The sequence below is a fragment of the Grus americana genome, chromosome 20 (assembly GCF_028858705.1).
Source record: "Grus americana isolate bGruAme1 chromosome 20, bGruAme1.mat, whole genome shotgun sequence".
In the NCBI taxonomy this organism is placed as follows: domain Eukaryota; kingdom Metazoa; phylum Chordata; class Aves; order Gruiformes; family Gruidae; genus Grus; species Grus americana.
In genome coordinates this window covers 555,701-581,696 of record NC_072871.1, presented here as the reverse complement: position 1 = coordinate 581,696, position 25,996 = coordinate 555,701, and the positions used below count along the sequence as shown (strand labels likewise).

Below are 25,996 nucleotides of genomic sequence, written 5' to 3'. Positions count from 1 at the left end.
AGGGATGTTCATCTCACCTTCCTGGGTGCTTCGGTCTGGGCTATTCACCTGCGGTGGTGGTTTGGAGAGGGATAGGTCTTGGTCCCTGATGTCCCTAAATGCTGATGGGGAGAGTTGTCCTCAGCTGGGGTCTCTCTCTCCCCATGCACAGGGAAGGGCTCCCGTGGGGTCCCGTGGGCAGAATGCAGCTGAACACCAAACTCAGGGCAGTTTGAGTCCTGTCCCTGGAGCCTCTGCTGTGCACGGTGCAGTGGGGAATTGGGAAAACGGGGCAGAGAGCTGAGCCAGCGTGTCCCCGTGCTCCCCTTGCCCTCTGCCAGGCTGCTTCCACGGGTGCAGTACAGGGAGAGAAGGGGGAAAATGGTTATTTCTGCCTATGGCATAAATGCAGACCTCGCTGGAGGAGCAGCAGTGCCCACCAGCGGGATGCCGGCCCCGGCTCCCCGGCTCCCATAGCAAACCTCGCTGCAGAGCCAAGGGCGCGTTTTACCATTTGACTTTTGCTCACGGCGGGGTTTCAGTGCTGCAGCCGTGGCGTGAATTCACACATGTTCCCAACCACGGGTTCATCCCCACTGCGATAGACGGCACTGCGGCTCACTCCAGGTGCCGGTGCTGGGTGCTAAGCCTTTGGCACAGGGATTGGCACAGCCGGGACGCCCAGTCTGATAGAGCAAAAAAACCCATTTGGGTGCCGCAAGGTATTTCAGCTCCTGCCACCCAGCAGGCTCACTTCCCCTCTTTCCTTTTGTCCTTGTGCTGGCTTCGGTGCAATCCTGCTTGCCGGCACATCTCTCTGCGGTGCTGTCCACAGCCCCAAGGCTGGGCAGTGGGACTGAGCCAGGTGACAAATACCCGGACACCAGGGCTGTTATTTATTTACTGTCGCAGCCCCGCGAACCCCTGGCCGAGCCTCTGGGCACTCCATCGACTTCGTCTTTTTGTTTCCTTCTTCACACATTTTTCTGGACGCTGCATCTTCACATCTCCTGTTTGTTTTGAGTGCCAGGGAGGGATGGAGACACGATGGCAAATTCCTAGCCAGGACCACGCTGTGTCCCCTGCCTGTACGACATGGGGCAGGGGGTGTGAAAGCGCCTGCTGAGAACGTGCTCATGGTGCAACAGCAAAACCAGATGCCGGCAGCCACCCCGCTCTTCATGTGGTTGCAGCGGCTGTGGCCCCCGGGGAGAAAAGTGAAGCAAAGTGTCTCACAAGCCCCCACTCTGACATGCGTGGGGCCCCCGCTCCGACACGTGTGGGCAGGCTCCTTCAGGACCAGCAGGCTGCAGCGTTTCGGGGAGGAGTTGCAGGTGTAGCTGGAGGGATGAATTGGGTGCTTCATCTGCTGGTGGTTGGGGAATAGGGAGGTGGGAGCAGCCAGGAGAGCTCATCCCAGCCGGGACGGTGCATAAACCTGCTCTTGGCGCAATTCTGTGTTGGTAGAATTTTCCTCCTAGCCCCCTGTAGCTCCGTGGCCGCTCAGTTCCTGCGGTTCGTTGCCAGCAAACCTGGCCAGGTTGGGGTTGGGGCTGGGCAATGGCTGGGTGAGCGTGGAGGGGACCCTCGTCCCTCAGCAAGCCCCAGCTCTGGTTCACAGGAGGGTGTTGGGCTGGGCAGGGGGCTCTGCAGGGATGGGCTGCGGGCACTGCTGGCTGTACAATTGTGGACGCCGGCTGGAAGCAGCTGACTTGAGCTTCAGCTGCCCTGAGTCTGCCCACGGGATTTTGTTGGGCTCTGGGTCTGGATGATGCTCAGCCAGGCTGGTAGTACTCTGGGGAGCACAGTCCACCAGGAAGCCCCACCAGCACCCTCTCCTTAGCCTTTATTTTAAAATGACACAGAAGGACTTTCATGCCAAATTCAGCAGCTCCAGCACAAGGTTGCCCTGTGTCTCAGCTCTGGTGCAGAGAGTCTTTTGGGGTCCAAGCCTAAAAATTAAGAGCAGTGTTGGGTGCTCAGCGTTCCCTGGCTTTGCCCTCTGCCTTCGAGGTCACTGAGCCGGGGCTGGGCGCACTGCCCAGAGGGGATCTCCTCGCATCCCAGCTGGCTTCAGCCATTGCAGCCGTCCCACCTCTCCCAGCTGGCCTCTCCTTGACCATGCTCAGGACCTCCTCCCTTTCCTTCCCACATCCTCTCCTGCCATTCGGGAGCAGATCCTGTTTGTGGTGGACCTCTGAGGGTTTCGCCCACTGGGCAGTTCCTTTTGTCAGATCCGGTCGGGGTTGTTGTTTTTTTTGACCAATTCTTCATACTTTTGTGTTTTCATTTCTGTTACTGCTTCGCCCCAGGTGATCTCCAGAGCCACCCAGCAGTGCACCGGGGTAACGGCAGGCTGAGGACGTGCACGCACGTGCAGGAAGGGCAGGAAGCCGGGAGCAGCCGCTGCCTGGTAGCACGACACACTGCCCAAACCGGAGCCTTTGGCCCTGGGCTGGCAGAGACGGGCCCACGCTCCTGCCAGGTCTGCCTGGTGAGGGGCACGAGGACAGCAGGACAGGGTCACACCAGGCTCCGTCTCTGCCGGAGCCTTCAGCAGGTTGGAGGTCCCCACAAGGAGCCTGGCTTTCCTCTTCTTCCCACAGAAAGCTTGAGGAAGGTGAAGCTTGGGTCTGCAGAGATGCAGCAAGGGAGCTGGATTCGCTTGGCTGGCGTTTGTCCCCAAGTTGATCTCAGCAGGTACCTGGGGAAGTGGGGTCACCTGTGCCCAGGATGGTGGCACAGGCTGGGTCCCCACTGTGCCTTCCCCAGGCTACTGGAACTGAGCCAGGGTGGTTCGCAGCAATGTGGGCAAGGTGGGAGCACCCAGGGTGGCCTGAGCACCCTGCACTGTCCTTAAGCACCCAGGCTGGCATTACCTCCCATGCTGGTGTTAGCACCTGGACCGGCCTTAAACACCCAGGCTGGAGTTAGCACCCAGACTGGATTTAGCAACCAGACTGGTGTTAAGTAGCTGGGCTGGCCTTAAGCACCCAGAACTGATGTTGCCACCCAGAACTGGTGTTAGCACCCAGGCTGGTGTTAAACACCTGGACAGGCACCAGCACCCGGGCTGGCAGGAGCACCCAGGCCAGCGTCTCTTGTCTCCCTGGATTCAGGGGGAGAAGGATAGGGTCAGGCTGCAGCAAAGCGTGGGGCTAGGAAAGGGTTGTAGTTGGATTTGGTGGAGCTTGCAGGAAACCAGTAATGGCCCTGGTAGAGCTGAGATTGAGAGTAAAGCCAGCAGCTATTCACCACTCTCTGTGGGTCCCGGGCACCCGACAGCACCTTACCAAATCGCTGCAGATCCCAGTGTCCCCCAGTTAGGTGGTGGTGCCCTTCTCCGGGGCAAACCCCCTCGCTGCTGACACCCCGGGTGCTGCAGGGAGCGGGGCAGCTGCAGTGGGGGTGCTGCACCCTGCCAGGCCCAGGCTAGGCCCCAGCCAGGGCACGGGGTGTTTTGGCCCAGGGCTGCAAAAGCTGAGCATTAGGAAGGGGTGCAGGGCTGGGGGGGGCAGCAGCCGTGCCGCCTCGGGCCCTCCACAGCAGGGCAGCTCCCCGGGGCTCTGCCAGCTCCCTGCCTGGCCCTGGGGGACAATGTCAGCAGGGAGGTGGTTTGGGTTAATCCGAGCCTGTCCTGGTGCCACAGTGACGCTTCCTCAGCTCCTGACCCCAACCACAACCAGAAGTGACAGCACCGACCCCGGCCGGTCTCTCTGGTGCTGCGGCCAAGCCCGCGGGAGCGGTGAGAAGGACCATGCTGTGGCCACCCCCGCATTCCCCTGCGGGTCCGGACCCTCTGGCTGAAACAGTTCCTGTCTCCCAAGGGATGTAGGGGCACTGCTCCCATGCACAAAACTTCCCGGCAGCCCGACAGCCCTTGCATGAAGCCATCCTGGGAGCAGGTCCCAGCAGATGCTGGTGGCCATGCTGGAGGCTGCCATCCCCGGCATCCTCGCCAGACGGGTCAAGCACTGGGGGAGCCGTGGGGTGGCTTTTGGGAGGGTCTTCCTTGGGGGATGCTGAGGTCCTGTGGCATCAGGCAGCGACGGGCTCTTTCTCAGTGTGTCCCTTTTGGGGGGAGCGAGGCTCAGGGGTTTCATCCCGTGAGACTGCCAGAATAACGGAGGGTTAAAACCCACCGTACCAGCTCAGCTGGGAGCATTTTTGCCACTTTACTTTCTCCCTGCTCCTGTGACACAAAGAGCAAAGCTGCCAGTTTGCCTGGAATGACCTCTGTGCCCTACAGACCTAACCCCTTCCTTGAAAAGACAAAAATCCCATTGCCTTGCACCTCCATCTGTTTAGCAAAGAGTTTAACCTAACAAGATTAGCATTTGAGGTCGTCTCTTCTTCTTTTACTTTTTTCCCCCGCCATTTGCAAAGAAAACAGCATTGGATTTAGGACAAAAGCTTGAAACCCCTCATTTGTAAGTAGCGCAGCCTTTGGAAACTGTTTTGTTCCAAAGTTATCTGGGGAAAGGGCTTGCAAATCCTCCCCTAAAGCAAACAGGAGTTGGCCAAGGGGCTCAGCCCTGGGGAGGATGGAGTCCAGCACAGGGCACCTGCGCCCGGCTCTGGGGTTGGGGAAGTTTTGTTGGGTTATTTCCCCCATGGAGATTTGCAAAGAAAGAGGGTTGTGATAGCGGGAGAGGCTGCAGTGGGGTGGCTGGAACTGGAGAGAATCGGGATTCACGTTCCCTGTCCCCCCCTAGACCCCCTCTGGCGATGTCTCACCGCACACCTCCATCCCTGTGGGGAAAGGTGGGGAGCGCAGGCTCGTCCCCGGAGGTGATGGATGAAGCCGCGGCAGGAGGAGTGTGAAAGAGCAGCGAGCGTCAAAGCTGAATTAGCCTGCAAGGGGACACAAGTGTGTGTGCGTGTGGGGATTTATGTGCGTGCGTGCTTGTTCCTTAAGCACCATCACATCCCACCCCAAGCCCCTTCCAGTGGGCTGAGCCCGGCCCCCTGCTGCAGCCTGGCACTGCTCAGAGAGGTGACGGCCTAAAGAGTCCCCAGGGAATCATCGTCGGGGGTGGGGGGAAAGGTAAAAGGTTTGATTTTCATTCTTTGGGACTGTTTTCCCCTCCCTCATCTCCCGCCCGCCCCCTCCCTTTTCACCACATTGTGCTGAGCTTGAATCAGACCTTCACAAAGGGGATTAGAGGCCGGTTGCTGATAAATAGCAAAGCAGGTTGGAAGCGTGGGAACCAGCCATGGCGCAGCGCGGAGGGACATTCCTGCTCTGGAGGGCCGGGCGGGAGCAAAAGTCCAGGCTAACCCTGGGTCACCCGGGGGACCCAGCGCCTGAGAAGATTTGTTCGGACACTGGCTTTTGTTGTGCACAGTTCCGTGTCAGCCCAGCGTGTCTCTCACTGCTATTGATGGGGAAGGAAAGCGCTATTGTCAGGCACCCGAGGGCCCCCCTTTCACTCCTGCACTCTCGGGGTGACGTCAAGGTGGTACATGGGAACCCGAACGGCCAGCCCGGTGTAGGGCGAGCAGTCCCAGCGATGCTCCATGTCTGCCGGCGTGCTCGCAAGGCGAGGAGAGATGCTCCAGGGGTCCCTGGGAGCTGAGCATTGCCTGCAGGGCCGGGAGCTGTGCTTTCCCCCTTGCAAGCCGTCCCGGCGCTGCCGGGAGAGCCAGGGCTGAGCAGGATGGATGCTCCAGCAGGCAGCTGGGTGGGAACATGGAGGACGTTTTTCTTTATCTCAGCCCCAGCATTATCAGTGAAATTTCCCAGAGGGAGGGGGTGAGGCAGGATCGTGCCAAAAATTCATGCTGGGAAATGGCTGCTGGATGAGAGCGCAGCCGCCCGGCCCTGAAGATCCCAGGGGTGTCTGCACTGTCTGCCCTCACCCACCTGGACACCTGCCGATGGGTTGAGCGTTTCCCTCTTCCTCAGGCTCTTACTTGCTGACAGTTTGAATCTCCACCCGGAGACCCTGGGAGAGGCGGGAGAAGGGCCCGGAGCTGGGTCTGACCCACCCCTCGGTCCAGCTCCGGCTCCAGCCTCTTTTCGGGAAGAGGACGGGCCAGGAATTTCCCCAATGAAGCACTGTGGGGTGTGCAGTAAAGCTGCCCTGAGCAGCTCTCTGAAGCTCAGCTGCTTTGCATCTGGCGCCAAGGCTCGCTGCAGCATCGCGGAGCATCTGGGGACAGGCGGCGTGCCAGGGAGGGAGCCTGCTGGGAAAATCCCTCCATCCCGCCTCCAGCTTTTCCCCCTGTGACCTGACAGTGAGGAGCTGCAGGTGACCTTGAACCCTGCAAGCTGCCCGGTCCTGGTCAGGGCTCTGCATATTTCTTCTACCATCTCTCGTCTCAGAAAATGCGCCGAGCGCCAAGACTGGGACTTGCTCCCAGCCCTCGTTTCTCCTCCGAAGCCTGATTTTGCTGCCGAAGGCTCGCTGAGATCTGAGGCTCCAGCACCCCGTCCTCTGGGTTCTGCGTGGGGACCGCAGGGGCAGGGTGACTCCAGACCCCCAAAAGCTCAAATGAGCCGAAGCCAAACAGTCTAAAGAGCCACATCCAAGTGTGACCCCAAGGCTCTGTGTCCAGCAGAGAGGCAAATGGGGCAGAGCGACAAATATATTTGCTGCCACTGGGTCCTCCGGCTGCGTCCCGCCACGTTGGAAGGAAAAACAAAAGCCTCCTCTTTGAGCTGGGATTACCCCAGAGGAATGAGGCAGCCCGAGTGGGACAGCGGGAGCGCGGCTGCTCTGCCGCCGAGGATGCATGCTGCCCTTCCTGGGAAATGTGTGTGGGCAGCCGTAGAAATATTCCTGGAGATCACTTGGGAGTCTAGAAGCTGGAGGGGCAGCGTAGCTCTGTTAGGGCTGGGCAATGGCCAAGTTTTTTTTTGGAGAGCTGTGAAAAAAGTGGGAACAGCTTCCAAGAAGCAGGGTTTTCAGCGTGCGCCGGTCTGGATCCTCCCTGGAGGGCAGAAGGAGAGAGTGGCCACTTGGCCACGGTTTTGGGGCCTTGCCCGAAATACTTCCCCAGCCCCATGTGTGCCCCAGGGCAAGGACCTGCCACCCACATGCTTGCTGGTGCCCTGGTGCTGAGTCAGCACTTGGCAAGCCTGGGGTGTTCCTGGTGAGCCTCAGAGCATGCATGGATGTGGGGCAAGGACAGGGATGAGGATGAGGATGAGGATGGGGATGGGGATGCTCTCCTGATCAGAGGAGATGGGATGTTTTCAGACACCCCATCCTGGGTCGGGTCCACGCACAAAACCAGCCGTGTTGCCCGGGCTCCTCCACACACCCACCCGCACCCCACCAGCCCTCCTTCTCCTCCTCTTCCTCCACTGTGGGTGCAGAGACCCACGGGGTTGGAGGGAGCTGGGTGGGAGCAGCCCAAGACAGCTGAGTCCTGCGCATTGCTGTGCTGTCCTGCACCCCGGGTGCGTTCTGGCTGCGGCACACCCGGAAGGGGATGGTGCTCTGGGTGAGGGTGCTTCTTCCAGCCACTGCGCTTTGGGTGCCCAATCTGCTGCAAAGGCATCTTCGGCACCTTCCCTCAGCTCAGCACCCACCCGCCCACCTCCGAGACCCCGCGGGACACAGCATCGCCCACGCTGCGCCAGGCTGAGGCCCCTGGAGTGCTCGGATGAGCCGGCAGGCAAACGATATCTCCAGCCTCTCCCACCACGGCTCACCCCTGCAGACCTGCTGAAGGGACCCAGCCGGCCGCCAGCTGCCATGTGATGGGCAGCATTTGGATTTTTTTGTAGAAAATAAATAATCTTGAAACTGGAAGGGATTTTTTTATGATGCCGATTATTCCCAGGCTATCAGAGTCACCGGCTCAGCCCTGCCTAACCCAATACAGCTGTTTCCTGTGCACTGAACAACAGGCCTGACGCTCCGCCGTTCCTCCCGGCCGGTTTATTTAAATAGGTAAGATCCGGATTTCCGGAGCAAAACAAACAGCACCGGACGCCTAGACCACTGCAGCCCTGAACCCTCCACGTCATGGCAGTGCCCCCGCCACCTCTCTGAGCCTTCAGTCCCCTTCGGGGTCCCCTCTGCCACCGTGACAGGGCAGGGAGAAGGCGCTAGCAGAGGTGCTGCGGGTGGCCAGTTTTATTCCTTTATTCGGGAGCCACGAGATGGCTGGGGGCAATTGTCCCCTTGTCCCAAAAGACCACATTGCTCTGGCTGGAGTCTTTAAGACATTCGTCTGGGACACCTGAGGATCAGACCTCTCCTTTCCATCAGTGGTATGCTAAGGCCGTGTGCCCCTCAGACAGCTTTGCAACCCCTGGCGCTGTGAGCGCCAAGGGGGAAGAAACGCCCTAAGTCGGCGTATCTGCAATGAGTTACAAGGATAAATAGTAAATGTGAGACAAGGAGAGTAGCCGGGACGGATGGGTTTGGCAGGGGAAGGCAGGCTGGGAGCGTCAGCGTGTTTTAAGATGGACTATCAGGTTTTGCTGGGCTGAGTTTTGTGACCGTTTTGCAAGGGCTGATTAAATTTGGATGGATGTTAACCTTCCGGTTGCTGCAATTGTGCAAAACAATTCAATTAAAACCAGGTGCTAATCGCTTCCTTTTAACTGATGTTCAACATTTGATCAGCCAGGAAAGCAGGCTTGAAAACGGGGTCTCTCCAAGGTGCCTCACTGGGACTCATGAAGGCACGTGGGGTGAATTCCCCAGGTCTTCTTAATGTCCCCGTGTGGGAGATGTCAACCAGGATGGACAAGACGGGTGCGTTCTGCTCAGGCGTGGCCGCCTTCCTCGTGAAGAAGTTGGGTCAGACTGGGGAATGGCTCCATGGACACCATCCTGCTTCCCTCACCCCGTATCCCCCACCCCACCACAGGCAAGTTGGCAGCTCCCCATGGACCGAGAGACTCATCGGCAGCAGCCCCACGTACCGGGAGCCGCGGAGCTCTGCCGTGGAGTTCGGGTGCTGCGGCCGCCTGCAGCCCTCCCGCAGTTCAGAGCCCCCCCTTGCCCAAAAGCATCCGGGCTTGTCCCTTTGGCTCTTCACAGAAGAGCTGTTCGGTGGTGTGAAAACTCTTTGGTGTTAATTACTGGCTTTTTGGGTGCAGTTAGGTGATGTGGTGATGCTGACATGCACTCGTGCAGTGCCTGCCGCAGCAGGAAGCAGCAGGAAACTGTTGGTCAGTTCTGCAGGATTTGGTTGGGGCTCAGCTGGTGCCCTGGGGTGGGTCCGACTGGCACTGGAGCCCGGCTGGCCCCGATGGCCCCAGTGGCACCGTGGGTGGTGGTTCCCAGTGACAGCCCCCGTCAGAGCTGCCCTGGGGTGCAGAGCTGGGAGCCGTGTGTCGCTGACGCCGGCGGTGCCGGGCTGCCACGACAGCTCTTGTGCGCAGCTCTGGGCACGGGCTGGCGTGGGAGTCCCAGAGCCATGGTGCTTCACGTGAGCCTGTTGCTTTCCCTTTCTTGGTCTTTTTCTTGTTATTTTTTCCTTTTCTCTTTTTCTTTCTCTTTCTCTTTTTTCTTTCTCTTTCTCTTTGTCTTTTTCTTTCTCTTTTTCTTATTTTTCCTTCTCTTTTTTATTTCTTTTTCTTTCTTTTTCTTTCACTTTTTCTTTCTCCTTTTTCTTTTTCTTTTTCTTTTTCTTTCTTTTTTCTTTTTTTCTTTTTCTTTTCCTTTTCCTTTTCCTTTTCCTTTTGCTTTTCCTTTTCCTTTTCCTTTTTCTTTTTCTCTCTTTCTTGTTCTCGTTCTCCCCCAGCTTTTCACACCACTCAGCTGTGCTCTCTTTGCAGTTTGTACCCATTGGGCATCCTGTTTAATGCTGCTCATAGGGATTCAGAGCCTTTGGGCAGAGTTATCGCCGTGCCCACAGACCCTGACCTGTGTCGTGATAGTGAAGCCTTGTCACCTTTAAACCAGAATCTAAAGATAAGCCATAGCTGGACCATAAACTGCAGGGTTGTTTGACAGGGTGATGACACCGTTTCCCACAGCATTCTCCTGGAGAAACTGGCTGCTCACGGCTTGGATGGGCATATGCTTCGCTAGGAAAAATCTGGCTGGATGGCCGGGCCCAAAGAGTTGTGGTGAACGGAGTTACCTCCAGCTGGTGGCTGGTCACAAGCCGGGGCTCAGTACTGGGCCAGTTCTCTTTGATATCTTCATCACTGATCTGGACGAGGGGATCGAGGGCACCCTGAGTCACTTTGCAGATGACATCAAGCTGGGTGGGAGTGTTGAGCTGCTGGAGGGCAGGAAGGCTCTACAGAGGGATCTGGACAGGCTGCATCAATGGGTCGAGGCAACTGTATGAGGTTCAACAAGGCTTGGTGCTGGCTCCTGCACTTGGGTCACAACAACCCCAGGCAACACTACAGGTTTGGGGAAGAGTGGCTGGAAAGCTGCCTGGCAGAAAAGGACTTGGGGGTGTTGGTCAACAGACGGCTGAATGTGAGCCAGCAGTGTGCCCAGGTGGCCAAGGCAGCCAACAGCATCCTGGCTTGTATCATAAATGGTGTGGCCAGCAGGACCAGGGCAGTGACCGTCCCCCTGTACTCAGCACTGGTGAGGCCGCACCTCAAGTGCTGGGTTCAGTTTTGGGCCCCTCAGGACAAGAAGGACATTGAGGTGCTGGAGCGTGTCCAGAGAAGGGCAATGAAGTGGTGAGGGGTCTGGAGCACAAGTCTGATGAGGAGCGGCTGAGGGAACTGGGGGTGTTTAGCCTGGAGAAGAGGAGGCTGAGGGGAGACCTGATCACTCTCTACCACTCCCTGAAAGGAGGGTGTAGCCAGGTGGGGTTGGTCCCTTCTCCCAAGTAACAAGCGATAGGACAAGAGGAAATGGCCTCACGTTGTGCCAGGGGAGGTTTAGATTGGAGATTAGGAAAAATTTCCTCACCAAAGGGTTGTCAGTCACTGGAACAGGCTGCCCAGGGGAGCGGTGGAGTCCCCATCCCTGGAGGGATTTGAAACATGTAGACATGGTGCTTAGGGACATGGTTTAGTGTTGGGCTTGGCAGTGTTAGGTTAACGGTTGGACTTGATGATCTTAAAGGTCTTTTCCAGACTAAATGATTCGATGACTCTATGATGGTGAGCTTCCCTCCTGCCTGGACTGGGGTCAGGCAGGGTGGTCGGGACGGTTCCTTTGGGCTTTAAGGCTGGGGAACCACCTTGTCATCCACGACTGGGAATGCCAGGGCAGCACAGACATCTGCCCGCTGGGGTAGATGGCTCTCCATCCCGGTGGGCTGGTTTTGCATTGGCAGAAATTAACAAAGATGAGCTGAGTTTAAGCAAATGTGAAAGAGCAGGCGCAAGCCTGGCATCGTCTTATTTACAGGGAGAACCAGAAGAAATCCCGGTGCCTCGATTTCTCTGCAGACACCTGGGAGCAGCCAGATTTTGGGTGTCCTGAGCACTGCTGGTGACTGCAGAGGTGACAGAGGTGACTGGTCCTCACCTGCCACCTCCCGCCCCCGGCAAGCGGGGCTTTGCAAGGCAGCCGGGTTAGCAGCCATTTGGTCCCCGCAGCACCGGGCTGAGTGCCGATGCTGGCGTGAGCGGCCGGTGGCAGGGGCGGCTAACACGAGAGGGGAGCGATTCTCACCTCTGGGCGGGAGATGAAAGAGCCGCTGGCACTTGGAGATGAAAGAGCCAGCGGGGCTGTGGTGTGGGGCGAGGACGGGAGGCGAGGGGAAGCCCCACGAGTTGTTTTTCTTCTCATCTCTGCTGCACAGCGGGGCAGCGGCAGCCAGTGCCGGGCTTTCCCAGGGCTGCGGCAGAGCGGGGCCCCGCACCAAGCCCCACACCGCAGCACTGCAGTCCCTTCCCAGCTCCTGGCTGAGATGCCGAAGCAGCAGTGGGACCTGCTGAGCATCCGTCAGGACATTGATGGAGGAAGGGTGGCTCTAGGGGTGTTTACCAGAGGAGACGGGGTGTTGGGGGGTGTTCTTGCATGGAGGCAGGCATGCCGCTCCTGGCCCTGCCCGTGACTGTGCCGGCTGCTTGGGGTCGTCCCTGTCACCCAGCGTCAGGTGCTATCGCGCAGTGGTGACACAGCAGCGACACAGCCTTGGGTGAAGGCTCCATCTCTGGTTTGTGTGGTGGGGCTGGGGACAGGGCTCAGGGCTCGTCTGAGAACGGAAGGGGAATGGCAAACCTTGGTGTCCCCAGTGCCTGGGACTCCTGTCCCCAAGCAAGAGCATCCCCATGTCACACCATCGTGGTGGGAGCCCAGCATGACTGGTGCCCTGCCCTGTGCTGTGCCATGCTGCCATTGCACACCGTGCTCCCTTTAGCTCAGCGCCGGGGTTTTGGGTGCAGGTGCAGATTTGGCCACGCCGGGACCACCTGGGTGCTGTCCGAGGGGGTGGCTGTGCATCAGGTTGGTCTTTCCGTGCCTCCTCTGCCATCTCCGTTTCGACTCAGTAATTCAGCAGGGCACAGGCAGCACCAAAGCAGGTCCCCCTTCATCATGGCGGGGTAATAATCTCTCCTTAGCCTCTCCTTTGCCCCAGACTGAAGCTGGAGGAGCAGGAATCCTGGGGCAGTCAGGCACCATGAGCCGGGCAGGTGTCTCCTGGGCTGCCGAGGACACTGTGCTTCAGAGGTCCCTGTGACCTTCTGCACTGGTGCGATTTGTCCCCAAGGGCTCATGCAGAGCAGTGGGAGCAGAGGCCAGTACTCCGGCAGATGGGCTCCCACACCTTCCCCAGAAAGCCTGGGACTTGGAGGGTTGGACTTTGACTTGCCTCGGACTTTGAGGCTGAGCCTCCAAGACCAAATGGCAAGCTACTTCCCCCAAAGACTCTACCGAGGTACCTGAGGAAGGTAATTTCTATGTGTCATTTTTGTATGCAAGAGCTTGTGCAAGGGCCTGGGCTGTTGCTTTGAGGAGCCCCAACCTTGCAGGTACCTGTGAAATGGGGCTGAGCAGGAGAAACTCCCACCCAGCTACTCCCTCCAGCTTCCCCTCCCAGGATGAATATTGGGTCTGCTCGCCCTGGCCCCTCAGAGGGTTTTATCCTCCAGCCCTGGCCCTGTGCGTCCCAGAGCTCTGCCAGTCTGCAGGACCTCCTGGCAGGCTGGAGGTGGCCACAGGACCTGACCGGCTACAGCCACAAGCAAAGGACGGTGAGGAAAAGGGCACTGAGCCCCCTGACATGGCAGGTGGGGACCAGCAAGACTTCAGGGACCCACAGTTTTGGGTGAGGATGCTGATGGAGCCAAAGAGGTCTCCAGCTTGGCGTCTGCATGACCCAGACTGCCATGCACTCGTTACTGCATGGATGGAACTGAAAAATTAGGGAGGAATCACTTGTTTCAGCTTAAAATGTTGCATGTGAAGTTAATTTTCATTGCCTCAGGGTGGCTTGATTGGTTCTGAACCTCTTTGAAATGATTAGGTTCAGGAAGACCTGAGGTGGGGGAAGCAAAGAATCTGGAGCCATCCTCTAAACCCATCTCTCCATTTGTGTCTTCTGGCTGCTCTCCTGGCAGGTCCGGGGCTGCTGCCCGCCCCGGGGACCAGCATGCTTGCTCCGACGACGCTGCGCATCTCCCATGCTGGACCCGAGTGCACTGCACGTGTGGAGCTGGGGACGAGCTCCAGAGAGCCGGGCTGGGCTGAAGGTGCCGGACGAACCCTCCTGGCTGCTCCTCTCTCACAGCTGCAGCAGGTTCGGCAGGGCTCTGCCTGTGCCTCCCTGGAGAGCACCAACCTCTGCCAGACCTGTGGGCTTGGGTTGGCATCAGGAAGCCTGGGGACGATGGCTAGGGGGGCAAGGGTCCCAACTCAGCTCTGCTCCTCTCCTCTGCACCAGCCCTCCCTCCTCCTGCCTCGGCCGCCCCGACCGCTGGGTAAGGATCGCTGCTCACCTTGCGCAAAACTTAACACCAGTGGCCCTGGTTCAGTTTGTGGCTCAAAGGTACTTCTGAACTACGGACAGGCGGTGGTAACTCGCATTACAAGGACAAGGACAAGGTATCTGCATTACAAGGACACGCGTGGGCAGAGGCGCTGCCGCGGTCGGTGCCGGTACAGCAGGCGGGCTTCGCCCTCGATGCCACGAGCACCAAGGTGCCTGCGTCAGGTGATGAACTAAACCTGCTACTGGTTTTCCCAGCCCATCTACCGGACACGAAGAGTGAACCAAGAGTTTTTTTAAACCAGCCCAGAAACGCACCAGGACACAGCCTGCGTTTATTGTGCTTCTGCTTCCCCCTGAATTCCAGTCCTCTGACATGTTTAGATCAAACCTGATGACCCAAATCTGACTGCAGCAACTGAGAAGAAAAGTGACCTTCCAAAAAGAGCAGCCCAGGAGAGCAGCCGCATGTGCTTCAGGCCACCCCGGGCCGCTGCACCCGGCCGCACCGCGGAGAGGAGCAGTCAGGCAGCACCAAAACATTTCACCAGTTTTAATTCAATTACTTTGCAAACCAGCGTGTAGCACTGATGACATCTTCACAGCATCCCATGGCAGCGAAACAGCTCTGGAAGCTGTCGCGGGCAGCCTGTGTGAAACAGCTTAGTGACCTCGGGCCAGGATCTAATAAACACGTGTGTGCAATGCAAAAACCACCTGCCTTTTTGCAATGGGACCTGCCAACAGACCTGGGGGAGCTGAGGGTTACCACATCCCTGCCCCATGCCAGGGCACTGGGAGTGGGCCAGTGGCTAGTTGGGGGACCTGGAAAAGTCCCCCAGCCCTTAGGGACGGGCAGGTTGTGGGGTCAGGGAGGAAGCTGCCGTCACAGCTGACTGCAGGTGGAGGCAGTCAGGGGAGGAAGCAATGGGGGGGGGGGAAGGGAAAAAAATGGGCACACATCCCTCCTTCCTCCTGCTTTCCTCATTAGAAATGTGGAGCTGGTTGAGATTGCAAGGCAACAAGTGGATCTGGAATTTGTGGGGTCTCACCGCCATGCGGGAAGGTTGGGATGTGTCCCCAGGTGTGGTACTCCTTGGGCTTTCGGCACCTGCTGTGGCCCACTTCCCCGAGCTGTCAAAGGTCTCCAGCCAAAAATGGGGCAGAGCAGATATTTTTAAAGCAAAGAAACCAGGAAAATTGTTTTCATGTCAAGATCTCTCCTCTAGCCCCTTTATCTCAGCATTGAGCAGCTGCCATGGGCAGAAGCTGAAATTGTTGCCCCAGGCAGGTTTCATTTAATTAAAAGCCTGAGCAAGGAGGATGTTACCCGAACTGTTCATCTGCTCGGGCGATGTCTGTCAACATCTAGGGCGGGGAGATGTGGTCGACAGTGACGCACGTCCCGTCCCTGCTGCCACCACGTTTCCCGGGGAGGCTATTGCCTGCTGTGCTCAGTGCTCTGAAACTCTGGCCGCTCTAGATGCTGACCTGGAGCCCCACGTGTTGTGCTGATGGGTTTTTCCATGGCCTGGTGATGCTTTCCCAGCCTCTCTTCCCACCTTTCAGGGTTCCAGACCTTGCAAATCCCAACGTGCTTTGGGCAGCGGTGCGGGAAGAACCATCCTGAGCCCTGCAAGCTGCTTAGGGGGAGCGTGGGGAGAACCGTAGGGGCTGTGGCTGAAGGGGCTCTGCCAGCCCTGGAGCCCTGTCCAGGGGACAGCCCGGGCAGCGTGCCCTGATGGGGAAGGGCTCGCTGCAGCCCAGACCCCAGGGGACGGAGTCCCCCTTGCGCTCCTACCCACCGCCCCAGCCACCCCACGCAAGGGGGACCTCAGCCTTCTCGGGCTCTGGAAGAAGGACCCCTCGCCCCGGGGGGGGCTTCCTCTGTGCCACTCCGCCGGGGCTGCGTGCCCAGCTGGCCCCCGGCTCATGGAGCCCCTTCCTCCCCCCGGAGCATCCACCGGGGCTCGGCAAGGGTCTGCGTGGGGACGGCGGGGACGGCTGGCCCCAGAGCCCCCGCTAAGTGCTTGTGGGTTGGGTTTTTTTCCACTCCTGGGAACCAAGCTCAGCCTTTGTTGGCGAAAAGACCGGAGCTTTCATGTGAAAAGGTTAGTACAGCATGTTAGTTCCTAATGAGGGGATAATAGTCTGATTCTCACACCCCGGGGACTGTGAGGTGACAGCAGCACGGGAGAAGGGTATTTAACACCTTCGCCCTGGGAACCTTTTCCCTTCACAGCCGGAGTCCCCCGGCCTTGCCAAGAGTGGGGAGGAAGAGGAGGAGGAGGAGGAGTGCATTGCAGCACCTTTGTCCCCACTTCCCTCTCGTGCCCCGATCCCATCCCATCAGCACGCGTGTCCTTGCGGTGGGGACAGACAGCGGAAGACCCTGGGAAACAGTTGGCTAAGTCAGGAGCCAGCCCCCCACTGCCGGCTCACAGTGTTAAAATCTCCCCAGCCGTGGGCACCATGGGGAGCACGGGGACGCTGTGGGTCACGGTGCCTGGTGGGGACGCGGTCCCTGGGCTGGGTGTGAGGGGGCGTGGGGGTGAGCTGAATGATGGGTGCCCTCCGGCTGCGTCCCTGTGGCTGTCACCTCCCTCGCTGGCGTGCAGCCGTGTCTGCACCGGGCCTGGAGCTCACCATGCCACCCGGGGCATCCTCAGTGGACCAGGATTCAGGGGCGCACATGTCCCGCAAAGCCCTGGCAGCGCAGCACAGCCCGAGTGCTGCACGGGGAGGATTTAAAGGCCCTGCTGCCCTGACTTACTTTTCCTAGAAAAATCAAGATTCCTTGCTAAATCCAGCCTCCCACCCCATCCTGCTGCAGTGGCTTAGGAGGGGGACAAGCCCTGTGAGTGCGTGGCACCAGGGGACAGTAGTGGCTGTCAGCCATCCACAGCCACGTGCCATCCCGAGGAGGGTACCAGCTACAGGTTGGTGTTTCCGTTTTCTCAGGGGTAACAGCGTCGGGTGAGGTTTCAGACCCCTGGTAACAGACCCCTGCGTGAGGTTTCGCTGGGGCGATCCTTGCCCCGTGCAGGAACTGCAGCGGCTGCTGGAGGCACGGGGAGCTTCTCTGGGGCAGGGCGGGAGCCTCCCTGAGGAGCGTGCTGCTGCTGCTGCTGCTTTTCTGACTGTGGGGGCCCAAGCTGGATTAAACCCCTGGCTGCCGTATTTATTGAGGGAGTTCAATTCAGTCCGCCCATGCAGGGAGCTGGAATGTCCTCGGAGCAGGAGAGACCAGTTTTGCCAAATTCCACCCCCACAGGATGCCAAATTGCAAGTGTCATCGCCTGGGCTGTCACACTCCACTCCGAGCCTTTCAGGACACGACACCTTCCCACTACTGAGCAATCTTAGAAATGGCAGATTTGTGTAGTAACCCTTTCCTGGGTGACCTGTTTCTTACGCTGAGGTTGCATGTGGGAAAGCACCAGCCTGCAAGTCCCCAGCGAGCCGCAGCCGCCTGTCCTTGGTTTGCTGCTTGGGGGGGACAAGTGATGCTGCAAAGCGGCAGCTGAGCTACATCAGTGCCGGCAGCTCAGCACCACCATGTCCCCTCCACGTGGCTGGGTCAGAGCATTGGGGCAGGGAGTTTATTTGGAGTACAGTCTGTGCCTGCTAGAAATAAGGTGCTGAGCAATTAGTGCCCAAGGCTGTGTTCAATAACGCAGGGGGGCCAGCTCCTGCGGTGCTGGGCTTTCACCATACCCCACCTGGGCATCCAGGTCATGTGCGGGGAGGTCTTCAAGCTGCTGTGCCCCTTTCTGCTCACTGCTGAGTCCCTGCACCCTCCTCGCTCCTGGCAGTGCCTGGATAAGGTGCTCCACTCTTTTGTGCTCTTTTCTTTCTCCTTTGTTCTCTAAAATAGCAGGCCAACATTCTGCTTGTCCATTGGGTTGTTTTTAAATGCCCAAAGCTCTGCAGTGGGGGAGCCAAACCATGGTCCAGGCCTGGGGAGGAGAACCAGCACCCCTGGGGCTGGCTGTGGGAGTGATGGAGTTTGGGAGGAATTTGAGAAGAACCACTTTACTGAGGGAGTCACGGTCGTAAAGGTCAGATTTGGGGCTATCACGGAGCAGCTATTGCCTGGCTCTCCTTTGCACCAGGCTGACACAGGTGCAGATGCTGCCTCTTGCTTCTCCAGGCTGTGCCCTCCCAGTTCCCATGCTGGGGAGTGGGGACAAGTGCCAGCGGCTGCCGGCGGTGGCATTGCCTGCAGCGTGCCCGGCTGCACGGCCCCTTCTTGTGTTGCTCCAGCCCGGCCCTGTCCGCTGGAGAGGTGGGCAGCGAGTGGACCCTTTTCTGGCCCAAAGGTGGGTGGATTGGAGCAGGTTGCCCATACTGGTATGTGGGTTCGCATCATCCCTGGACCCGAGGGGCATCTTTCTGGGTCAACCTGTGCAAGTCTGCACCAGAGGAGATGTTTTCCGCTGAGATATCTTGGGCCTGAGAAGCAGACATTCCCTCGCTTGAGTGTGCTGAAATGTTTAATTAGAGTTTAACAGCAGCCTGGGAAAAAGGTGTCTTGTCATATTTCTGGGCTGCGTTTTGTTGTTGAACTGCTAGCCCTGCATGAGCACAGCCGAGGGAGACCTGCCGCACAATGAGCCCTTTATGTGCCTCTCCCCGCGGCTCGCCCCGACCCTGAACTTTCCCATTAGCTGTTGGCGCGGTGCCCTCCTGCATGTGCCCGGGAGGGAGCCGGGACGGCACGGGTATGGGAGCGCACAGCAGCGTGGTGGCTTTTCCTTTGGTTTTCAGGTTGGTGTTGCAGGGGAGGTGATGGTGCAGGGTGTCTGGAGGAGAGGATGTCCCGCTGGCTGCGCTCGGATATTTGGATGAGCCCAAGGTGCCCTGCTCTTAAGCCATAGGGATGCAACATGACATCCGTACACGTGGCAGGACACTGGGGTGCACCAGGATGGCACCCGGGGACGCAGTGGTCGCCTGTGAGTAACCCTCACCCAAGTGTTTCTGAAGGTGCTGCCCACGTAGAGCAAAGGTTTCATTTCTCGGACCCCAGTGGGGATTCAGAGCTCGGTCCCATCCCTCTGCCCCGCACTGAGAAGGGGAGATGCTGAGCCCTGCCTGGCTGATGGAGCCCGTGAGGCTGCGGGACAGGATCCCCAGCCCTCTCCATCACCCCCTGGGCACCCGGGTGGACCCTGGGGAGTGCGGCTGCCGTCCCGAGGGAGCTGGGGAGGAATGCGAGGAATGGAGCACACACCTTCCTTCCCTGACTTCGCCTCCACAAACAGCCCATCAGCATTTTCCACTCGCAGGTATTTTTTTCTGCAGGGTGGAATTAGTTTTGCCACCGCTTGCCTGCCAATGTCCTGTTCACCAGCGAAAGAGCAAAACCAGGTTTGGTGGGGTTGGATCATTCCTCTTGCCATCTGTCCCAGCTTTCTGTCCTCCAGTTGGCCACTGCAACAGTAGAGAGCAAATCCCTTGGGTCCAGCAAAAGCCTAAAAAAATGCCACATGATTGTGTGTATATTATTACCCCTTTTCACCTTTTTTTTTTTTGCGTGAGACAATGATGTGATGCTCTAGATAGCTCCCCAGGCCCCCCACCACGGTGTGACGATGTGGAGGTGTTGGGGCCCCCCAGGAACACGCCTGTCTCACCATGGTGACCTCACATGTCACTGACACACTGAGGTCACGTTAGCATGTCTGGGAGGTGTCAGGCTGGGAATGCACAGAATCAGTGCACGAGTTCTCTTGGGGTTTCTCCAGCAGCAGCAGCTCGTCCCCTGGACTGCTCCTGGGGGCTATCCTCCTGTAGGTCCCAGTTAGCAGCTTGCATGGCTTCTTTCTGGGTCTGGTTTTGAGGGATTCTTTTGGAGAAGTCCTGCAGGAGCTGGTGTTTTCCCTTGACATGAGATGCACGTGGTTGTTCTCAAAGGAGGTGGCACTCCCTGTGAGCTCCTCTGTGCTGGAAATGCTGGCGAAGCCCAGCCGTGCGGCTTCACGCTCTGCTCCCCATGGGGTGAGCTCTACCGCCAAGGCCAACCATTGCATCGGACAGTGAGAGCCTTCCAAAGGTCCTTGGCACCGGCCTGGTCCTCACCAAAATCCTTGCTTTTTCCACTCTTGTTCTACCAAAGGTTCCTCAGTAATTCCGGGGCCCCTCTGGCAGCACGTGGCTCATACATCTTCACAGTGTGTCCTGCAGCCCTACCAGTCCAGTCCCAGAGATGACCAGCCTTGGTCCCAGCCTGGCCAGGGGTTGCTTAGAAAGAAGGATAGGATGGATTGGGCGTGCAGTTCCCGGTGTTAGAATTGCTCCCTATCACCCATATTTTCCTCTGTCCTGCTCCTGCAGGCAGTCCAGGCAGAGGCTGAGCCTTTGATCAGAGGCTGGTAGGTGATGCTATGGAGAAGCTGTGGGGACCTCACACTCCTCTTCCAGGCATGGTGATGGGGATGATGTGCAGCGGGGACCATCCCAGACTGCCTGGGAAGACTGTGCAGAGGAACTGACTGTCACTGAGTTCACGACATGCCATTTCCACAGTGACATCCTGGCTGAGCTGTATGACCACCAGTACCGTGGTCTTCTCCATTGCTGCTCCATTTGTCAGGAAGCTGCCCCAGCCCCGGTGGCCCTGTGAGATGAGCAGGGTCTGCACCGAGAACAACTTTCTCCCCAACAGCCTTGGTCTGTGTTTGAGCTAATGCAGGCAAAAGTATGGGACTTTTATGCCCTCCGTGAGGACAAGGACAAGTCTTGGCTCACAGCAGGGAGGATTCAGGTTAGATCTTGAGCTGCGAGGAGAGCGAAGCCTGAGGAGGCTGGGTGTCTCCATCAGCAGAGCCTGTTAGGAACGATGGGTGGCTCACGGGCAGGTCTGCCCCTGACCTGGGGTCTCTGGTGACGTGGTGGCCCACCACATCTGGAACATCTGAGCAGCTGCTGCCTCCACGGAGAGGTGGGCACCTGTGTACTGCTGAGCCCTGTCAGGGCTGGGATCAAGGAAAGAAGCCTTGTGTGGGGGTCTGCAGGGCTGTTAGAGAGCAGGCCTGATGCCATGGTGAAGGAAACAAAAAGTGACTGGTAGAGACCTGGGAGACAGCACAGTGACAATGGCACCTGGGAAATAAGGCGACCTCGGGAGAGGCGAATCCGCCTGGGCCCCGAGAGATTTATGTGCAATGGAGATCATGTTCCAACTTCATGGCAACAACTGCATTTGCAAAGGCAAATACTTGCTCCGTTTTCCCGCCTCCGTCCCTGGGAGAGCCCGCGAGGGGCATCCCCACTGCTTCCCACTGGGGTGGAGCACATGGTGTCCCTCCTGTCGTGGCTAGGGATGGTGGCCAAGCAAAACAAAGGGGAACAGGGGCCCCTTGCTCTGCTCTGCTCCCCGAGACCCCTTCTCGGGAGCAGCATCCTGGCCCCAGGTCATGGTAGGCTCTGCCTGAGATGGGGTCACAGTTTCATTTTCCAGAGCCACTGAGCAGCTCCAACCTCCATGGGGTGCTGGGCACCATGTGAGTGCAGGCAGGGGAGGCCGGTGGGTGCAGGGAGCTGCTGCAGGAGCAGCCTACCTGGAACAGCATCGCCATCGGGTCCCGGGTGCACGATCTTGTGCCAAACGCGTCTAGGGCATGACCTGTTAAACGTCACACAGAGCTGAGAGGCAGGATGGAGACCTCCGCCATCAGCAGGAGCCGTCTGGGAGGGTATTTCCCCACCGTCCCCGGCATGGCTCCTTCTGCTTCTGTTCTGCAAAATGTCAAATCTGCTTTCAACCATTTTCCGTCTGCACGCGGGTGCGTTTCCCGCTGCCCAAGCCCCGTGGGGCTGCAGCTCCAGGCTGGAGTTGGAGTTTTGGACTGTCCTGGGCGCAGGATCAGGGAGCCCTGGGCTGGGGGGGTCTCTGCCGAGATGCTGCCAGAGCTTTGCTCCTTTTCTCATCTACTGGCACAGGGTCTGACAGAAATGGGTTTGTTCATGGGGTGTCTCTTCTCATCGTGGCTTTTTGATGTAGGGCTGCATGGAAGCACAGGGCACAGGTTTGGGTTTGCTCTGATGGCACCGCTGGAAGGCTGCTGCCTGCTCAACTGCTCCTCAGAAGGGAAAAAAAAAGTTGCAAACTCTGGTTGGAGGAAAAAAGAGAATGAATCAAAAGGACTGGATGGGCTTTGCTAAATCCAAGAGGAGAAGGTTGTTAGGAGTGACAACAGGACTCGGAAGGTGGCTGAAGGGACAAGTGACTCCTCTGTGGGGTGGCTGGTGACAAGCTCTAAGAAGGCTGACGCAGGAAACTGGTCTTGGCGTTGGGACGCAAGGTGTGTATTGGCAGGGCAAGAGATCCCAGAGTGAACATGTGGGTGAGAAGGGACTGAATGGGAGAGCATGTAGTAAGAAATGCCTCCCAAGGTGGAAAGGCACTTCGGTGCTGCCCAGGTGAGAGGAGCAGCCACTCTGCAGGGGACCCTCCGCAGCGCCAGCAGCAGTGAAGCACAGCAGCGCCGAGCCAGAGAACGCCTGGAGCCTCCCCAGGTCCTCCGGGACCTCCCTACCCACGCTGCCGAGGATGCCGCTGCCCCTGCAGCATCTTCATCTCAGAGTGAGGAGGAGGAGTTGATCCCGTCAGGTCAGCTGGGCACGGGGTTCTGCCACCCTTGGTCCTGCCCTGCTGGGGAAGGGGCCGTCTCAGGCAGGGAGCCCCGGCTCTGCCGCCACATGGGGCGCGCACCCGTGCGCAGCGATGGGCCATGCGACACCACGCCTGGTGGGGTTTCTCCTGGACTTGGTGCACGGTAACACGCAAACCGAGATGCAAAGTCCGTCCCTCCGTCAGGCTGCTGGCAGGCTGCCCGAGGGGCCCCGCAGTGTTGGAAATGTGGTATCTCTGCCATAGAAGCTTTTCTCTCTTTATTAAACTAAAGGCTGCCTTTGGATGTCGGGGATCCGGGGCTCGATGCACGTCCAGGGCAGTTGCACCGCAGCTGATTTTTACAGGCTCCCACCTGGCAGCGCCGGGAGCCTGAACCAGTTGCGGGACCTCGTCAAGCACCGAGACCAGCACACGTGGGCCTCCAGGGCAGCTTGTACTGCTCCACACCTCAGGGCCAGCGAGACACCCCTGCCTGTGACTTGAACCCAAAAACCTCTGCGTGCCCAGCACAATCATCTTGTGCTGCTTCCTGCCAGGTATTCGGGGAATCCGGGGCCCCGTGTGCCGCTGGCGGAGGGACGCAGGCTGGAGAGCCGAGGTGGGGTGCTGGGAACCCAGCTGCAGCGCTCCGAGGGCTCGCAAGTGTGTCAAAGCAGAAAAATGTGCTGGGAACAGCTTTGCCCTCCCTCTCTTTGGCTCCTCCTGCACACACGGAGAGAGGCCAAGTCCTGGTGCAGGCAGGGAGCGCTGCTTCCTCGCCAGGCTGCTGCCCCCGACCCCGCTGGGGTGGGCAGGGAGGTATCTGGAGGGCGCTGAGAACTGTTTGGCTCGTGGCAGGCAGAGCGCAGGCTGGCGGGGAGCCCTGCCTGCTCCCCCAGCTGTGCTCCACGGCGTAGGGCTGGGAGGATGGATCCAGCTCAGCCCGCTGGAAGGATGTGGCTTGTCCCCAGGGGGGACCACAAGGAGCAGGTCTGGGGGCAGTCGGACTCGTCTGCGGAGCCAGGGCTGGAGGGAATTGAAATCCTCAGCTGCAGGAAAGTCCCTGCAGCTCATGGTGTGGAGCGTGACAGTGGTTTTGATTTTAGCAGGGTTTAAGCTTCTGCTTCAAAATGAAAGTGTCCGGCCCTCCTGGCTGCAGGGAGCACAATCCCCCGGCACATCCCAGCTGCCGCCATGCAGCCAAGGGGCCAGATCCAGCACCTGTGGCTGTGTCCAGGGCAGGGGACACTGGACCATGTGGGAGCTGATCTATCTACCTGGGCTTTCCCCAACTTCAACCAACCCATCCCACAGCCCGAGGGTTTGCCCGCCAAGGTGTGCTGCCTGGGAGGGACAGATGGACATCCCGCGGGTGGGATCTGGGGAGGTGAGAAGGTGCGTCCATGGCTGTTTCCCCAAGGGACCACGTTTGCAGTGGGGTGGCTAGGCAGGACCATGCCGGCCCACAGGTGGGTGCTGGGAACAGTTTGTTACCTCTGCAAAATACCGTGTTTCCTTCCTCGCCCTGCCGTGGCCAAGCTGGCAGCAGCACTGCTTCCCTGGCGGCACCTGCCCGGGACCCGCGTCCCACCTGCGCTCAGCCCCATGGGGCCCAGCTGGCAGCATAGCCCGGCTCTGCTGCCCTTTGAGCTCAGGCTGGGGGTGAGCCCAGCCTGGGGGTGAGCTCCTCCTGGGGGTGAGCCCCTGCCTGGAGGTGAGCTTAGCCTGGGGACGAGCCCAGCCTGGGAGTAAACCCCGCCTGGGGGTGAGCCCACGTGGGTGTGAGCCCAGCCTGGGGGCTAATCTCAGGATGGGGGGCTAATCCCAGCCTGGAGTCTAATCCCATCCTCAGGTCTAACCTCAGGTCAGTTGGTGACCCCAGCCTGGATGCAGAGCCCAGCCTGGGTGCTGAGCCTAGCTGAGTTAAACCAGGGTGCTAGTTAAACCAGGGTGCTGAGTTAAACCAGGGTGCTGAGCCCAGTTCAATTAAGCCCAGCCCAGCTCAGCCTGGGTGCTGAGCCCAGCTTGAGGTTGAGCCCTGCCAAACCCAGACTGGAGGAAAGCTGCCATGCCTTGCTCTGTCCATCCCTGTGGGGTAGGCGACAGCCCAGCAGGGCTGCGGGACGCACGCCCAGGATTAGGGGTTTTCCCCCCAAACTTGCTATGTCGGAGGCAGCCTGGGCCCCGGGCGGCAGTGCAGGCAGCAGGGCGGGCAGCGGGCTGGGCAGGCCGGGCAGGCATCCTGCCCCCAGCCCCTGGGAAAGGGGGCACCGTGCCCCGGGCAGCCGCAGCCTCATAATGCCCATCTTGTTCTGCAGGCTGGGAGCGCATGGGGTGAGCCTGCCCTGCCCCTCCTCCCGCCCGTTCCCAGCCTATTCTACCTTATGTGTAGGAACTGGTTTTTCTTCCTGGGCTATTGTTTCCGCTGGATTGGTTAGATTGCTCCAGGCCTTGCTCAGATTTCCTTTCTCACGCTTTTTTTTTTTTTTTTTTATATTCCCGTTTTCTGCTGCAGCTTCTATTCTTGCCCCAATTAAAGCAGCAGGCGCTGCCTGGCGGGATGGGGGGGGTCTCGCCTCCTCCTGGCTTTGCCCCGATGCCCTCTGTGATTGCCCAGGATGAGGGGCCAGGCTCCAAAATCATGTTCCCTTGCTGGAGAGCCTGCTTTTGGATCAGTAAAGGCAGTCTCTGCCCTGGACAACCTGCAAGCTGCACAAACTTCTCAGGCTTGAGCTGCTCAAGTTTCCGTTTTTCTGCAAATCAAGTCCACTAAAGCAATTTTTTTTGCTTTAGTAAATAAAAAGCAATGAGTCTGGTGCAGCCCTGCAGTCTTAGGCATGGGTCCCGCCAAGCACCCTGTGGGTTGTGAGCTGCAGGGTGGGATTGCAAGGGTTACCCCTGGGCACTGAGCGTCCTACCCCGTGGCACGGATTTAAGGCCAGGCTTGAGAAGGGACAGCAGCATCTGGCCGCCGACCCGGGTGGTGGCACGGTGAGTGTGTGAGAGGGCTGCTCTGTCTCTGGTGGGTTAGCTGTGATGAAGTGTTGCCAGCCTCAGTGTGGCTGGAGGAGTGGGGAGCCTGGCCTGCAGAGAGCCGTGCCTGGAGGACGTGGCTCTGCTCCCCAGCTCCTTCCCTCCTGTCACACCACACCATGGGCCAGGCAGAGGCACAGGCGGGATGTCCCGGTGCCTCGGAAGATGCTGCCCTCTACTAGGAGGTCTGGCATGGTGACAGGGAAAGGCAGGTAGCGCAGATGGTATCTGGCTCCAGCTGGGGAAGGCAGCGCATCCCCCGGGGGCCTCCGCATTGCACCGCGGGCAGACTTGAGTTCCCAGATAAAAATAGAAGCTGAAACATGAGCCCAACTTCCCCGGCCACTGCCGTTGCCACCCAGCTCTGCCTCTGCCCCTGCACACACACCCCTCTCAGCCGCTGTGCCGTCCCGGGGGGCACCAGCCCGTATCACCCCCAGGACTCCCTGGGGAGGGCAGAGGAGGAGGCAGCGGGGATGTGGGTAAGGATGCTCGTGGAGCTGGTGGCCGTGGAGGAGAGGAGCCACGCAGCCACCTGGTCCA

General features: G+C 58.9%; 1 protein-coding gene across 24 annotated transcripts in view; it reads left to right on the top strand.

Moving 5' to 3' along the window:
- The window catches only part of EXD3 (exonuclease 3'-5' domain containing 3), a 295,827-nt gene that overhangs the window by 250,116 nt on the left and 19,715 nt on the right, over nt 1-25,996 (top strand). For 17 of the 24 annotated variants that reach the window (XM_054848351.1, XM_054848338.1, XM_054848350.1 and 14 more), the window contains one exon: nt 13,433-14,497. The exons of 6 other annotated variants lie outside the window; for them this stretch is intronic. In XM_054848351.1, coding sequence (XP_054704326.1) covers nt 13,433-13,870 — 438 coding nt within the window. In that variant the 3' untranslated portion in view covers nt 13,871-14,497. Of the gene's footprint in view, nt 1-7,507; nt 7,613-13,432; nt 14,498-25,996 lie in introns of those variants that run through there. One more of the 24 variants, XM_054848362.1, reaches the window with a different exon arrangement.